The 16650-nt window shown below is 39.3% G+C and overlaps 2 protein-coding genes across 2 annotated transcripts in view; one reads left to right on the forward strand and one right to left on the reverse strand.

Annotated features, from left to right (window-relative positions):
- Window positions 1-1269: 1269 nt before the first annotated feature.
- On the forward strand, window positions 1270-7906 carry LOC148160136 (toll-interacting protein). The gene is made up of 6 exons (XM_088004080.1): window positions 1270-1480; window positions 3607-3759; window positions 4020-4202; window positions 5222-5374; window positions 6760-6844; window positions 6959-7906. Exons 1-6 carry the CDS (start codon window positions 1448-1450, stop codon window positions 7180-7182), a joined length of 831 nt encoding a protein of 276 aa, XP_087860206.1. The 5' UTR covers window positions 1270-1447; the 3' UTR covers window positions 7183-7906.
- Window positions 7907-9076: 1170 nt separating this feature from the next.
- The window catches only part of LOC106930655 (uncharacterized), a 46998-nt gene continuing 39424 nt past the window's right edge, over window positions 9077-16650 (reverse strand). Inside the window, exons 38-48 of the mRNA XM_088004081.1 lie at window positions 16122-16243; window positions 14746-14777; window positions 14492-14660; window positions 13770-13865; window positions 13230-13270; window positions 12213-12428; window positions 11990-12091; window positions 11670-11798; window positions 10104-10143; window positions 9854-9974; window positions 9077-9411 (exon numbers count right to left, since the gene is read on the reverse strand). Of these exons, the coding sequence (XP_087860207.1) occupies window positions 9210-9411; window positions 9854-9974; window positions 10104-10143; window positions 11670-11798; window positions 11990-12091; window positions 12213-12428; window positions 13230-13270; window positions 13770-13865; window positions 14492-14660; window positions 14746-14777; window positions 16122-16243 (1270 nt within the window). The 3' untranslated portion in view covers window positions 9077-9209. The remainder of the gene's footprint in view (window positions 9412-9853; window positions 9975-10103; window positions 10144-11669; window positions 11799-11989; window positions 12092-12212; window positions 12429-13229; window positions 13271-13769; window positions 13866-14491; window positions 14661-14745; window positions 14778-16121; window positions 16244-16650) is intronic.

Here is a 16650-nt window from a genome sequence, read left to right on the forward strand (position 1 = left end):
TATTTTATTGGCTTTTGTCTTTTTTTTTTCCAACAAATTTTTAGTGCTTCAAGTACTAGAAGCACCATCCGTGCAAACCTGCTCAGACAACTGGGGAGACGATGGATGTAACTGAATTTTAATGTTAAAATGAATGATCCAACTCTTTGAGTTGACCAATGTTGTCATGTCTGTTCCAAAGACATATATTCACTTTTATGTAATCTCAAAGTAAGAAAATGGTTTGAATCATAATCTCAACATGTTATGAAAATGGCAATCTTCATACGGTAGTTCCTAGTAGTAATACTTTGCAGCAAACAGGGTCCTGGATTCTGGAGTTTTTCTGCATTGATTTTGCATATCCTCCCATTGTATGCTCGTGTTCTCTTCAGGTACTCCAGCTTCTCCTGACAGTCCAAAAACATGACTGAATATGAGCTGGTGCTTGTTAGGTCTGTAAGACTGTATTGCCCTGAGAGACTCTGACCCTGGATGAGTGGGTCCATAGATATGAACAAGCTTTATGTTCATATCTATCTCAAGGACCCGACAATGACAATTGGGTCAATGACAATCAGTTGAAACTTGACATTTATGACCACTGCATAATGACATGTCCATTTTTTTTCCACAGTCTGAAGTGAAATCAGACCTACCCTTTCTTGTTTTGGGTCAGTTAGAATTACCAAAATTATTTTTATTTGCTAAATGACAACTTATTTATTAATGTCCTCAAAATCAAACATACATTTCCTCAGTCATTGCTTTTGAACTGTATTACCCAAAGGTTCTGGGTTTCTTTCCACAACCTTCCCCCAGAGGTTTGCTGGAATTCTGAACATAAAAACTTAATGGAATGAAACATCCAATTGTGAGATTTATGTGGATCCCTTCTCAGATGGGAATACAGGCATGAAGCAGTAGATGCTCTGGCAATGCAGGCTCTGAAAGTGGTAGATATGGTGTGATTGCTTGGTAACCAAACAAGATTTATTAAAAACTTACGCAAGTTATTCTAAATTGTTAGGAATATACGGAATACACCATAGAAAGAGGATGTTTAATAAGAAATGTTTTCTATCAGTTTTTAAAAGTAAATAAAAGTAGCATCTTACAAATTGCATTGAAAAGGAGGAGGTAAGTATTTTGTAGAGATACAGGAGACAAACTTAGTAAATTTGTTTGTTTTGTTTTGCATTTTTGACTGGGGAAAATGGTTGATTCTGGCCCCCTCTCCTGGTTAGCGGCGGTACTGCGCTACAAAGCGAGAACAAGCAGGAAGCAGACCGCCGTACACTGGGGGCAGCACTGCACCATTATCTTCAATAGCAAGACATTTCCGGAGTCAGTTTCAGCCCAAAAACAGAAGCTCGGTTGTTTTTAATGAGTCACTAAGGACTTTTTTAATTGTTTCAAGAAGCGTCACGACTCGACAGTGTCTGAGCCCAGTTCTTGAAGGAACGACATGGCGACTACCATCAGCACCCAGCGGGGACAGGTAACGGACTGCGTTAACTCCAGGACTGACTGACAGCTTGGCGCAACTTGTGTCCTGATTTCTGTCTCTCACTGACAGACAGCCAGCCAGCCGGGCTCCCAGCTCAGCCTCAGCCTCTGACAGACTCGTATACTCGGATTTATCGTCTAATTACCCTCTAGTTATCTGTTGGTCAGCTAGCCTCTGTCCTGTCGGGGCTAGCTTCATCTTCTTGTTGAATGTTTTCCGCATCTTGGACAGCTTCTCATTTCTCTATTCAGTTCCCTCTCAGATCTGAGCTGCTGCGGTCACATCATGACACACAGACACACCGACAAATGATTTTCTTCTACCACATTTAGGGATTCATCAGATCGTATCATGTCTGCTTTTTGTTTTTAACCTCAATGATTGAGGAGTTCTTCAGGCTGAGCCGCGCTCAGATTCTTTAATGACTGCGTTTCCTCGCTGACAACAGATTCAGACTAGTGTATGTGCTAAACATAAGTTAAAATCAGGATAAAATACATTAAAGAGCTGTTGACGTATCTTCCAGATGACTCAGGCATGGGCGGTCCTAGCCTGTGCGGTGCCCTGGGCTGGGCAAACAACATTCAGCGCCCCCTCCCTGCAAGTTCAACCCAACATGATGCATCATTTAAATTTCCATTTACCAGCAGACATGCTGCAAATTTAATTTAGAATCTTGTTTGGAAAACATGGAAGTGTGATGCAGTGCAAGTTTATGGAGTATTCAACTGAAGCAGAGAATGAAGTCGGTGTGATCTCTTTTACAGCGTCATAAGTGTAAGGAATATAATCAGTATGATATTGGTAAATGTCCATTATCACCCATGTAGTGACTATTTGTTGAAAACTCAAACTCAAAAATAAAAAAACTCAAGAATTAAAGGTGATCAAAAGAAAAGGTAAATCCAACTCAAATAGTCACCTATCATCGTGGTTAGTCATTGTGGATTCTGGCTTACACAGTCCAAAAAGTCAAAATGTAGTTCTTTGTTTGTTTTATTTCACTGTTCAGACAAAAAGTTACAGGCTTCGCAGGATTCTGCTACTCTCCTGCTCTGATTCCTGCACCTGTTCTCTGACTGACTGACAGACTGACAACTGATGACTGAGACTGGTAGACTGATTCCATAGACTGGTTAAAAAAAACAAAAACTTATGGCCACCCATGTGCATAATAAGTTACCTAAAGCCTACCTGTTTATACAGTGAAACACCCACATCCCAACTGAAATTAATTAATTAAGTGAATTCCTAACCAAAGAACTTATTCTAAATAAAAAATTAAACAAAAATTCTAATTATAAATCAACTAGAAAATAAGCAAATAAAAATTAACTAAATAATCTAAATTCTAAGATTTAATTGAAAATAGAGAACGTGCATAACAGCAGTATTAATATTGGCTATCAATATTGATTGAATTTTTATATCTGAGCATCCCTATGTAATAGGCTGTAAAATTGTTGTTGACAAGCAGCTTAACGCAACAGAGTAATTGCAGCAGGCTAGGAAAACTTTCCTAACAATGTGAAGTGACTAAGGGACTGTTGTACTGGCCAACAACTAACACCAGAGGGTGTATTTGTAATGTCATTACCATTATATTATATTAAAATTATATAAATGTTATTTATTGCACTAGGCATGCACTGCTTTTATGGGCGATTGCCGATTACAGATCTTTATAAAGCCTAACCTGGTGATTTTGATTTTAGCCAATTATATAAATTTTTTTATTGAAATGTTTTTAAATACAGCAAGAAAGTTGCTGACTTTGCAACAGTGGGGTGACGGACATGACCTTGTGATGTCAGTAATGAAAGCAGAGGACCAGTGTCCTCTGCTCTCAAGGGAGAGCAGAGGACAGTGGTTGATTCTTAGACTTTTGCTGCTGTAAATAAGATTGGAGATAAGATTGGCTTCACATGTAAGTATCAGCTGATCACCAATCTCCCAAAATGAAGGAAATTGAATCCAATAAATCGACTGGGGCATAAATTGCAATAATTTTTGGGACAATTTATCAACCAGCAGAATTAGTTCTGGTGCCAGACCTTCTTGTTAGTCATGTTTGGTGGCGGCCTTGCCTCGTCCTCAGCAGTGTGTCGTGTTTCCAGGTGTACATTGGGGAGCTGCCGCAGGACTTCCTGCGGATCGCTCCCACCCAGCAGCAGCAGCAGCAGGTCCAGCTGGACGCCCACACGGCCCGCCAGCTGCAGTACGGAGGCTCGGTGAACACCGTGGGCCGACTTAGCATCACTGTAGTCCAGGTAAGATGGACTGTTCAAGCGGCAACTTAATGTATTTAGCTGGGTATGTTAATGACTCTGCAATTTGTTATTCTTCATGTAAATTGCATTTATTAGGCTGAACATATGTATGAAAGTGTTTTGCGTTATGTCCTTATCATAGATTTGAACCCTTTTTCTCCCATCCATTGGACACACTTACTCCATTATACAGTTTGAAATTATTGGAGCCAGCTTGTATTTACTTCCTTACTATCGCTGCTATGTGTTTACCTGTGCAGGCAAAGCTAGCTAAAAACTACGGGATGACCCGGATGGATCCGTACTGCAGGATCAGACTGGGCTATGCGGTCTACGAGACCCCGACTGCTCATAATGGAGCAAAGAACCCACGTTGGAACAAAGTGATCCAGTGTACGGTACCACCAGGGGTAGACTCCTTCTACCTGGAGATCTTTGATGAGGTGAGGAGCTTTGTCCAGCAGGGGCCACAGCTGAGCATCCACACCTGTAAGACGAACTAAAGTCCTATAAATGTAATCTTTTTTCACAAATGTGGAGCTAGCAAGAGGAGAGAGGAGCACTCCTGCTTTGTGGAGTCCTGGATTATATGAATACTACTTGATTTTTTAAAATATCTACCTGAAGAAAATATTTTGTGTTGATTTTATTGTAGCGATGCACTAATCCGATATTAATATCTGAATCTGTCCCAAAATTGAAAAACAATTCTGGATCAGGTATTGGTGACATCATGCTTTATTTGATATTATATTTAGAATGCCTAATTGCCCTCTCTGAACAATTTAAAAAAAGGTTTGTTGCAGTTTATGTTTATTGTTTGACCAAGACAGTCAACAAAATGTTTTTATTAATTTTAGTTTCCTTATTATTCATTTTATATTTGCTGTTATATTGCTTATTTCACTGACTGAACAAATTAAAGTTATCTTGTTTTTACATGTTTGACCAATCCTGTGAATCTATTGGTGTATTTAAGTGTGCTGTACTGGTGCAGCACATCAGTAGATAAAAAAATGTTTGAACTCAATTCAGCTGATTTTCTGTATCGTCTGATACTACACCTCAGGTATCAAAACTGAAAAAAGTGGATCACTGCACAATAAATTAGATCTCTAATTTATTGATCTGGAGTCTAGACAGTCTAGGTCTGTGGTATATTGTTAATCATCGATACAATCCAAATATTAACCAAGGATGGATGAAAAATAACCAACAATAAACTAAACCTTAAAGTACAGAGATGAAACTGGAACTTGTACGTGGACACTGAACAAATAAATTCAGTTTAAATAAATAAAACAGTTCAAGTTTATGTTTTCAGAATTTATTTAATATCTGTCTTCGAAAATATGAATAAATATTTGAAATGGGAGCTGTGTGTTCTAGTGAAAAGATCCTAAATTGGCTGAACTGGTCTGAGTTTATATTTGTTTCTTTGTGTGTGTGTGTATGTGTGCAGAGAGCGTTCTCCATGGATGACAGGATCGCCTGGACACATGTCACCATTCCTGAGGGCCTGAGGGACGGGAACGTGGTGGACGAGTGGTTCAGCCTCAGTGGGAGGCAGGGAGACGACAAGGAGGGCATGATTAACCTGGTCATGTCATTTGCTGTGAGTGCAATCGCATGCACACACAGTCTAACAACTGACACACATTTTGTAATCCAACATGATGAAATAAAGATGTTAGTGTTACAGGTGAACCACGCCAACAGTTTTATTTCCAACTTCTCCAGAAATTAAAATGAAATCTAAACTAGATCAGCAGTAGTGACAGGTGTGTGTGTGTGTGTGTGTGTGTGTGTGTGTGTGTGTGTGTGTGTGTGTGTGTGTGTGTGTGTGTGTGTGTGTGTGTGTGTGTGTGTGTGTGTGTGTGTGTGTGTGTGTGTGTGTGTGTGTGTGTGTGTGTGTGTGTGTGTGTATTAGAGATGGAGGCATGTTTAGGTAACGCACTAACTGTTGTTTCTACTAACTTGGGATCGGATTTTAGGAAACTGTAATAGTCAGAAGTCTGAAGCCTTGGTTGATATTCTGAATGATTTCCATGTCTGTTATAAATCTGACTGAATGATGAATAAAACACATACCTGCTGTTCTACAGATTTACTCTAACAATACTATAGGTTAACTAACTAGAACTCCAGGAAACTTTGTGACATCATTGATATTTCATGGTAAAGTGTTTCGATTTTAGACAGTTTTATGAATTGCTGTTGTTGCAGTTGCTGCTCCCATGGTTACAGTCAGAATGTTTCAGCTCAGATCTTTGGCCAAATCATATTTCTAGTCTATGAATGTTTCTGTAAGATCTCAGGTAAACTGAGTCAACAGTGTTGTCAGTATTAGTGGTGGGACTTAAATAAAAGTTTTAGTTGAGGTAACTGCAGGTTCCCGGGTTTCCCTCAGTGTGTTATAAGCCTGGTAGATCACCAGGCTTTACTCTGCCCCCCACCCCCCACTGTATTAAGTGTTGTTTAATGCCAGTAACACTGTTACTGGGGGCTTCAGGGGCTTCAGGGGATCACAGTGGTGAATCTGCTGCACAGCAGATTCAGGTTGTTGCTAGGTAAAAAAAAAGAGTGACCCTTTCCTTTACGTGTATCTCCCAGAATGCCGTGTGATTCTGGATCAGAGTTCAGTAAAATTATTGAACATTCTATTGGACATATTTTTATTGATATTGATCATCACATTTCTATAGTGATAGATATTTTCTAATCCCACACTTAACTCGTCGAGGAAAGACCCAACGGTGACACGTCACTCTAGATACTCCAGATGTTTGTGTTTTGCTGCTGTGATAAAGTCATAACTCCTTCCCCTGATGGTGCATAGACATAAACCCAATAGAAGCTGCTGCCTAAAGACCAGCCTTGCATTATTTCCACATAATGAAGCTTAGATTGAGTGAGAAAGCTGAACAAGTTCATTACAATGAGTATCACAAGTATCCATAGCAACCATCTGTTCTAATGGTAATCGTCTCTTTATTCCAGTCCCTACCAGCAGCAATGATGACCCAGCCTGTCGTTCTAATGCCTTCTGTCTATCAGGAAGGAGTAGGCTATGTGCCTATTGCAGGTAAAACACACACGCACGCACGCGCGCGCAAACGCACACACACACACGCACACACACACACACACACACACACACACAATGACTGCTGTCTCACTGTCTGTCTGGTATTCTAAGGGGTGCCAGGAGTCTATAATCAGGGTGTGGTGCCCATGGCCGTACCAAGCAGCATGCCGGCTATGGGGGGCCAGGGCCCGGTGTGCAGCGAGGAGGATCTGCAGGCTCTTCAGGACATGTTTCCCAACCTGGACAAGGAGGTGGTCCGCACGGTGCTGGAGGCGCAGCAGGGCAACAAGGACGCCGCCATCAACTCCCTCCTGCAGATGACCGAGGAGCTGTAGCTGCAGCTGCAGCAGGGCGCAGCGGGCAGCAGACATTCCAACAGATACATGCATGATGCAGCAGGGAGGCCATGACCAGTCAGCTATCGCCCACAGAGAGACTACTGCAGCTTTCCACATGTACACTCAGTTCTCCCAAAGAACTTTAACCCTGAGATTGATCCACCGGCTGCTGGTCAGAGGTCCGTTTCCTCTCAGTTCAGTTAGCCTAGAAGAGTGTGTGTAGATACACACTCTGAGTTGCTGCATTGATAGGAGCAGCCAGGTGTGTACAGGTTGGACTCGGCAGTGGAGTGTGTAGATGTTTGGTTTGAGTTGTTGAAGGTTTGCCGACTTCAGGGTTCGATTTGCACTGATCAAGTCAATCTGCCGGTTGTTTTGGCATTTTTAGCTGAATAGTGTTTGTGTCTCTGTGTTGTACAGCTCCTCCTTCACATTTAGCCATAAAATGTTAGCTATATGAAAAATCTATAAATTATATAGAAATCTATACAATACAAAATTTGGGGTAAATTATCCATCATAAGGAAATTATGAAATATTACACAACTGTCTTAGATGTAACTTTAAAAAACACTAAGAAAAGTATTTTAAAGTTATTTTGATATAAAATCTAAAGGTGTCTGTGCAGTGGCTTGTTAATGAACCTTGGTGTCTGAAGTGCGGCGTGACTATGTTGCTTTGTTCCATGATTAGCTTGCCAATAAAGCTTCTGAGGCCAAAATACTTTGAAGTTTTTCTTTGTTCATTTCAAGTTGAAGCAATCATTAGTTTTATCTTCATCAGTTTCATATAGAACTGAACACAGTCTGACAAGACTGACACACAACAACACACACCACGGACACAAGGATACATGGATACCAGTACCCATGTAGCAGCACCTGTTAAACAATCTCCAGGATTTTAAAGGTGTAGTTCTGACTTTTTGAGATGAGATTTTGCAGGCAACAGAACATCTTTGTACAAGTAGAGATCAATTTTAGTTGCTGGATCAAAGTAAACTTTTTACTTTTATAGCACCTTTCAAGATAAAAACCACAAAGAGCTTCAACAAAATAAATACACAAAACAAATTTAAGTAAAAGCAGATCTAAATTTTTAGCTGGCCTTTGAAAGAAGCCACTGAGTTTACTGATCTGAGTATTGGGAAACTAGTCAAAGTATAAGCAACTCTCATAGCTAGTTTAGTTTCAAAACTGGATTGTCAGTTTTGAAACTAAACTGACTAGATATATAACATGGTTACTATCATATTTTCCGGACTATAGTGAACCTCACTATAAGTACAAGCTGCACCGGGCTCTAAGCCGCTGGTATCTCTGCCACTCTTGATTTTCCTTGTGGAAAACCGAGAGCGAATGAATGTAGTTGTATCTGATTTCTGAGTATCTTAGTATATTAGAAAAAGGAAGCTACACTTTAAATGAAGTTATATATTTTTATTATGTTAAATATATCTATCTACTGGTCTGTGTCTGTCTTAAAAGTGATGTAAAATGTTTGAATGCTTCATATGATTCCATATGATTTGTGTAAACGTAATCTGTCTTTGTTTATGTAAGAAAGGACAGCTGATGCAACATGCTGCTGATGCAAATAAAGACACCATCTAATTATATGTATTTACAACCACTGTGATTATGTGAACAGTCATCTGCATACAACAACAGCTTCTCACTTCAATAAAACTATTTTAAAAATTTCTTTGTTTCATTTTAGCTATAAATCAGTGTGCTGAATTTCTGGTTCACACATTTTATTTAGATTGTTTAGCTACATCAGCCTGTAGCGATGCCCCTCCCCTCCAGAGGGGCCTGAGCTCCTCCAATCTTCACTGTGTTTTCATTCAGTAATGTTCCCCATGTGTCACAAAGGTTCTGCATACAAAACATCATTTTGCAGACATATTTTATTTCTTATCAGTGAGAAATACAGACATAGTTTAATTCTAACAGACTCTGAAGAAGAGCATATTGTGCTATAAAGTGTGAAAAAGTTGTTCCCTGGTATGAATGAGGAGCAGATCAGCGCCTCCTGCGGTGCTGGGCTCTGGTTGTGGCGCCCGCTGAGCATGTCTCCATCCTGCAGCGGCAGCTTTCCACCTGGCTGTAGCTGTGCTGCAGCGTGGAGCCGTCAGCACAGGTCAGCTCCACCTGCTTCATGCTGGTTGTGGCTTCATGGCAACACTCACATTGATGCATCATGGAGTTTGCTGCAGCTGAGTACCTGCAGAAATCCACACAGACAATGACAGCGTCAGCCTCTAACTGCATGGTTTCTACCTGTTCTCCATTTAAAATGGCTCCTCTTCCCCCAAACTTATTCTTTAGACTAAATTTAGCATTTGAATGTGAATAGATGTTTAGTAAAAAGATTTTTCACAAATTTTGACATGATAGGGGTATAGAGTATTTCAGTTTGCTGACAAATGACAAATACATTTAGACATGCAAATAAAATGCAAACTCAACAGTTAAGTCTGGTTATCCAGGTTCTGCAAGATACAATGTAAAATCCTTCCATTCATAGATTGGAGTCACAAACTAACTGCAGTTATCCTTATTTTACGTTAAGGTATTTACAAAACATTTCTCTGTTTTCATGCCTAACATCTTCTATGCATCAGTGTAAGATTAGGAACTCCAGAAATATTGCCAAACATTCTTACATAGATGAGCTCCTGCAGTGTCCCACACATGATGTAACATTGACTGGCGCAGCACTGACACAGTGGTTCACCTCAACTATGATCTGCTGACTCTCCACCTGGCAGACACTCTGGAGCCGACCTGGAACACACCACAGCTCGTCATACACCATGTGTTGTGTGCTGTGTGTTCCTGTGCTATGTGTTGTGTGTTGTATGTTGTGTGTTCTGTGCTGCAGCTCATGCCTCCATGCAGGATGTGGAAACTTACAGGTTGTGCAGCAGCCAGAGGCATCGGTCGTCTCAGTTCCCTGCAGGACAACAAGGCGGGTTAGCAGAGAGCAGCAGAGCTTTATGGAAGCGGTGGGAAGTTAATGTCCATCTGGTTGAGTTTAGCAAATTCACAGTCTCTTGAAAAAGCATTAACACTACTGCATAATACAGCAATCACTGTGCTTTGTGGTGATCCATGATTCAGGTTTTAAGGGCTCAAGAGTAAAAGAAGCTGAACATGAATGCATGCAAGACTTTTTTTTATTTTACACATTAAAATCCTTTCACTTCCACTTCACTATTCTGCAGCACACTGAGTTGGTTAATGTTAAAATATCTGACCTTGGGATTGTAGTGCGTGATCTGCAGTATTACCATAAAGTGATTGGAAAGTTCTGGAAGTTTAACTCCTCCAATGAGCCGGTCAGTTTGGGTCAGTTATGAAAGGTGTTGCTGGTTTATCATCTTCCTCAGTTTGCTAGAACATGCTGAGCCTACATTACCTACACAGGCTGATGGCCTCTGTTACGTCCACTCTCGCATTTCAAAATATCCAAAAAACACAAAAATGCCAGAGCAGTCCAGGAGGAGGGTTTCGACTCGCTCAAAACAAATAAAGCACTCGCGGAGACTCTTTCCTGTTTCCAAAAGGTTTCTTTTACTTACAAACATAACAAAAAGTAATCTCCGAGTTGACTTCAACAAAAAACTTAATTTGCGGTACAAAAATCATTTCATTCCTCACTCCTTCACCAAACAATCAGCTCAGCCCCAACAGCTGTTTCTGCCTGTTAATCACTGCCCGAGCCTGACTGACAAGGAGGAGGGTCTAAAAAGAACAATTAAATACATACATAATTAAATATACAAAATTGAGCTACCATTAATTTGTCATTAAATCTGTGGAAATTAATTTAGCAATGAATAAATTTATCTAATTCTTAATAGGCTCCAACAGCCTCCATGTCACGCTGCATTGAAGCAGTAATTCATGCCAGAGGAACAATCAAGTATTGAGTGCATAGAAATGTACAGACTTGGCATTTGTGCTTAAAACATCTGCTTTGTTTGATGTAATGTGATATTTTGATTTTATGAAACAGATTTTTGTTTTACCTGTCATCCACTAAAAATGCAAAAAGTAAAAGCTTGAAATTCTTTACTCTATAATAAATTTCTGTAAAATGACTGTTTCATTTTCTGAGATGACTGACAAGAAACATTGAAGAATCACCTAATATTAAGTTGTTTGAGGTTCTAGAATAGAAGGAAAAGTGATGATTCTCTCACACAAACTTTAGTGGCAATGCCAACTGCTAACTGAAAGTCATGTAAATAAATACTGCATGAGCATACACACTCAGTGTCCCAAACAGTGTGAGATGTTGTGTATGTCTTTTTGTGTCTACAGCAAGGAATCCATCAGTCCAAGTTTTCTTTTGTTGAACAAGATTTTTGTCTTTTTCTTCCTTTGCCACCATCTTACCATAGTTTCAAATGTGATCAAACATGAGAGTTTAGGAAGATTGATGTCCACATTTTTGTCTACATTTGAGGAACTCACAGGTTCACAGTTCAGGGGGTTGAAAGGAGGACAACTGGTCCTTGTTTCCTTCATCACACTCTGTCCGTTGATCTCCTCACATGTGTATTGCACACACTTATCACCAGGTAGGACAAACGTGTTGTTGACCTGAGCAGAAATGAAGAGCAGTCAGCTAAAAGCAGCAGGCCTGAACGTGTTTAAAACACACACAGCATGTATAGTAAAGTCAGGAATGAAAGATCTGCTCTGTACTGCTAAAGGCTACATAGCTTCATACTGCTGTGATTAATATGTCAACTCTTATTTTCACAACACATAAACACAGTATGTTGACTGACCTCAATGATGTGGACTGTGTTGTTCCCAGAAGTGGTGAGAATGCAGCTTTTCTGTACACATGAACCACAGCACTGACCTGCTGCAGGCTGATACTCAAACCCCTGCAGACAGACAGACAGAATGAATATATCCATGGTAACCTGTAGGAGTTTGATTGGTACCAGATCCACTTTCATTATGTGTGCAACAGCATCCTGAGTGATGTTCTGTGAATTCTCTTACTTCAGAGCAGTTTTTGTGGCAGACAACAGGTCTGCATGTGATGACATTGAGTTTGGTGGTGGGGTGTGTGTTGAGGCCGCAGTAACACTCTTGGCAGGCTGCAGGAATGAAAGACTCCTCCTGTCCATCTCCTCCTGTCCCTGGTGGCGCTGCATCTCCTGACGCCTCCAGTGGAGCTTCTGTTACTGTCTGCAGTGTTGGTATCTTGGCACCAGGCTGTAAAGCCACACAGTTTTAGTTACTTTCCTCAGGCGTTAAACTCTAAAGAAGCTCTTCCAGAGATTTGCTTCTTTTTACAGTGACTGAGCTAGAATAGTCTGACAGGTAAAGTCCAAAAAATGTAAAAAGATATTGGATGCTACAGCAAAAACACAAAATTTACAAAGTGTTTTCTTCTAGTTTCTAGTGCAAATAAGTAAAATACATGAAATAAGACACAAATAACTAAGAAGTAACTTTTTACCAAGATAAATAAACATCAATAATGTTTGAATATAGATAAAATAGTTTCACTGGCTGATTTTTTTCACTAATAACAAGACATTTTTCTGGTTTTAAGTGGAAAAAAATCTATTTTCAAGAATTGTTGACTTAAACAACCTTAGGATCCAAATCATCTCAATCGAAAGTTCAGATTACAACGTTTTAGTTGTGACCATGTCACAGGCTGAGAAGTGAGGCAGCTTTTTTGTCTTCTGTGTCTTTTAATCTTGTGTTTATTCAATTCCTAATAATTGTTTTAGTGATGTAATGAAGTGATGGAACCACTGTAAGAAGAGTAGCAGCAATGGCTCAATGTGGATCCTAAATGAACTAACCAAACAGGCCAGCAGGAGTGGATGTGGACATGACTGAGACACTGTACATCATTCTTTTGTGGTAAAGATGAAATAAAAGAAAATACCTATTATGGTTATGAACAGAACAGAACATGTCAGGTTTTAATAGGGAAAATAAATCCTTTGATAGCAAACTAAACAGTCTGGCATAATCATTCAATAAGCTTAGTTTCCTCACCTTGAACTCAGTCATGTCATAGACACACACACCTTTAGGAACTACAGAGACAGAAAGGAGACAAGTTGGGTTTTAATATGGTTATTATGTAAAATAAATGATCCAGCTCTATTTCAAGTGAACAGAAATCTGTACTTAAAACGACTATATGAATTCACTCATTGATGTTAAACAAAGTTCTTCTTATACTTATTTAATCTACAGTTTATGAAAAACCATAGCTGTTTAATTACTTTCCTCAATATGAATTAGTTGCATCAGTTCTGTGGTTTAACATGTGAAGAATCAGATCGTTAGCAGGTTGTAAACTGATTTAAATCAAACATTGAATACATAGAAGATACACTGCACATTTCACTGTTATTAATAAGGGAAGTTAAGAAAAGCAGGAGGTAGTTAGACTGTAGGGAGAACGGGGCTGCCTACTTCGTCAAATCTTTCATTATGTTGGACTTTTTTGTTGTGTTTTAACTCAGGAGGTAAATCCTCTCCTGGCATCCAGAACCGATGCAGTAATTGGTCCAGACTGGAGCCACTCACCACACTCGTAGGACGGGCAGCAGTTCCTGTTGGACACATGAAGCTGGAAGCCCAGAGGGCAGGCCACAGGACCAGCACACAGGTTCAGGTTGCATTCTGTTGGAAGCAATGGCAACACATGTTGCTATAAAACTGCATTAAACTTTGTCATCACAAATAACAAGAATCAAAGCAGAAGTTCTGAAGTTTTGATTTGTATTGTTTGCTCTTATTGCTGGACCTTGTCCAGGAAGTCTGAGCTCAGAACATCAACCAATCAGCTGCTCACAGCAGCACCAAACTCAAAAACATAAAGAACATCAGGATCATTATCAGAGTTTATCATTGAGGTCACAACGGCTACACAGTGAAAAGAGATTAGGTTATTTAGCATTTTAAACTCCTGATAACAGGACACAGACATGAGTCAGGTCTTCATATCATCCTCATCTCTTCACAGACTCCCTGTTTACGTCTGGACTCTGGCTGTGCTGTTGCAAAAATAGTAATATCACATCCAGTCAGAAAAAAAAACTTATCAGTAAAAACAAAATGATTAAATTGAACCTAAATCTTGAATAATTTTGGAGTTAACTAAGTATTAACTCTGTTTTAGGTGATCATTGATTCTATTATAGACAATAATTTTTATTAATGGAAGCTTAAGCTTACAGCCTTATTTATCGGTTACCAGGTTCAGTTAGCAGCGATGTGTTTACATGATATCATGTAACATAACTGACCACAGGTCTGCGTGGTGCAACAGCCTTGGGTTGTGTTGGTCAGCTGCTGGCCGGGCTCACTGCAGTTGGGCTTCTGGACCTCAGGACAGATCACCGGCTCACAGCGAACACTCATGGAGTCCTGGTCACACTCACAGTTGCTGCATTCACTGGTCCATGTTTCCCCTGGCTGGTGGGTACAGATGAGCTAGTTTAGACCTACTGGTTATGATTTAATGGAGTACATGTAGATGTGTGTTGGGCGCAGTTTTCACCTGTTTGGGTCTTCCATCTGGTCCAACACAGTCTGTAATCAAACCACAGAAAGGGGAACAGAGAGTATTTATGATTAACAAATAATTTGCTGCTTTATTTGGTGTGAGGGCAGGGTCCAGGTCTGAGGAATCCAGTAAAATAACTGGGGAGTATATGTGACTGAGCTCCATTGACTGGCTCATTTCTTCAAAACTCTGAAATATGTCAGTAACTTCAACAAAATGTGTTCTCAGCTCTATTTTCTACAGCTATTACCAGCATTTCAACTGGTAGGGAATCTATCTATCTATCTATCTATCTATCTATCTATCTATCTATCTATCTATCTATCTATCTATCTATCTATCTATCTATCTATCTATCTATCTATCTATCTATCTATCTATCTATCTATCTATCTATCTATCTATCTATCTATCTATCTATCTATCTATCTATCTATCATCTATTGTTGAGATGCTTTACCAAGGCCGAGAAAGAGTCACATGCTGTTAGACAAAGGGCCCATAGTAAAGAGTTACATTTTTGATTCTGTTAGACACTAAGGTCCATTTCTCACGAGAAACAGAAACTTATCAGGCCACAGAGACATGGTGTGATTTCAGGGAGTGTCTTCAGTTCATATAATCAGCTAGCCTCGTCCTTCTCCTCAGACGCTGCACAGACTTTTTAGAAACTCTTCTCGGATGTAATGGTAAAGTGTCTCCTTTCAGCGCTGAAAGTTAATAAAATAAGTAAAGTCTGAATGCTTTTCTTGGCTGATTTTATGCTCCGTGTGTCAATACAAATTATGATTCATCAATTGAGATTTTCATTCTCAACACTATCTATCTATCTATCTATCTATCTATCTATCTATCTATCTATCTATCTATCTATCTATCTATCTATCTATCATCTATCTATCTATCTATCTATCTATCTATCTATCTATCTATCTATCTATCTATCTATCTATCTATCTATCTATCTATCTATCTATCTATCTATCTATCTATCTATCTGTCTATCTATCTATCTGTCTATCTGTCTGTCTGTCTGTCTGTCTGTCTGTCTGTCTGTCTGTCTGTCTGTCTGTCTATCAATCAATCAAGTTTCTTTATAGAGCACATTTCAGCAGCAAGGGAGTTCAAAGTGCTTCATAAAAACCTTGTGCATAAAAAAGCATAAAAACAAAGTCCTTTACAACATCATAAAGTAAGTTGTATAAACAAGTGTTTTAAAAGCTGTGTTAATTTATGTGTAATTTCCTGAACTTTATGAGAAACAGATGATAAAAATGGATCTCCCATCAAAACACTAAGACTGTTCAGTCAGTCTGAACCTAAAATTCTCTGAAGACTCACTAAAAGTTTTTTTTTCTCAATCATCTTACCGCAGGAAGCAACACATGTGTCATATACTGTGTTGAACAACGTGGTGCCCTGAGGACAGAAGCAGCCTTCCTGGGTATAGTTGGCAGATGATGTCACATCTGCCTGAAACTTCCTGTTGTATCTGATGGGATTAATGGAAAGGTGGGTTACTGCTGAGGTCTGATTACATTTTTAATCTTCACCCTTCACACCCTTTGAACTTTTTCACATTTTGTAGGAAAATAATTACAGACAAAATTTTCTTACAATAGAAAATGTTAAGTACAACACAGAGTGTTAGTACTTTTACAACCAAACATTTCTAAGTAGAACTACATTTATCTAGATACTTTAACCAAAAAGCAAACTTTGCTGCATCCAAATCAGCTTTTATCTAATTTATTAAACCAAAAGGTGCAAGTGATTTGAAAGAAAGTGACCCAAGTCCCGTTTTTATACCAGAGAATCAATACATTAAACTGAGATAAAATAATTTGGAAATTAGATGCCTTTCTTTTTTTATAGCAAATGTGTAAAATCCTTTTTAAG

The sequence above is a fragment of the Poecilia mexicana genome, unplaced genomic scaffold, assembly GCF_051168715.1.
Source record: "Poecilia mexicana isolate PSO_F unplaced genomic scaffold, ASM5116871v1 scaffold_3, whole genome shotgun sequence".
In the NCBI taxonomy this organism is placed as follows: Eukaryota; Metazoa; Chordata; class Actinopteri; order Cyprinodontiformes; family Poeciliidae; genus Poecilia; species Poecilia mexicana.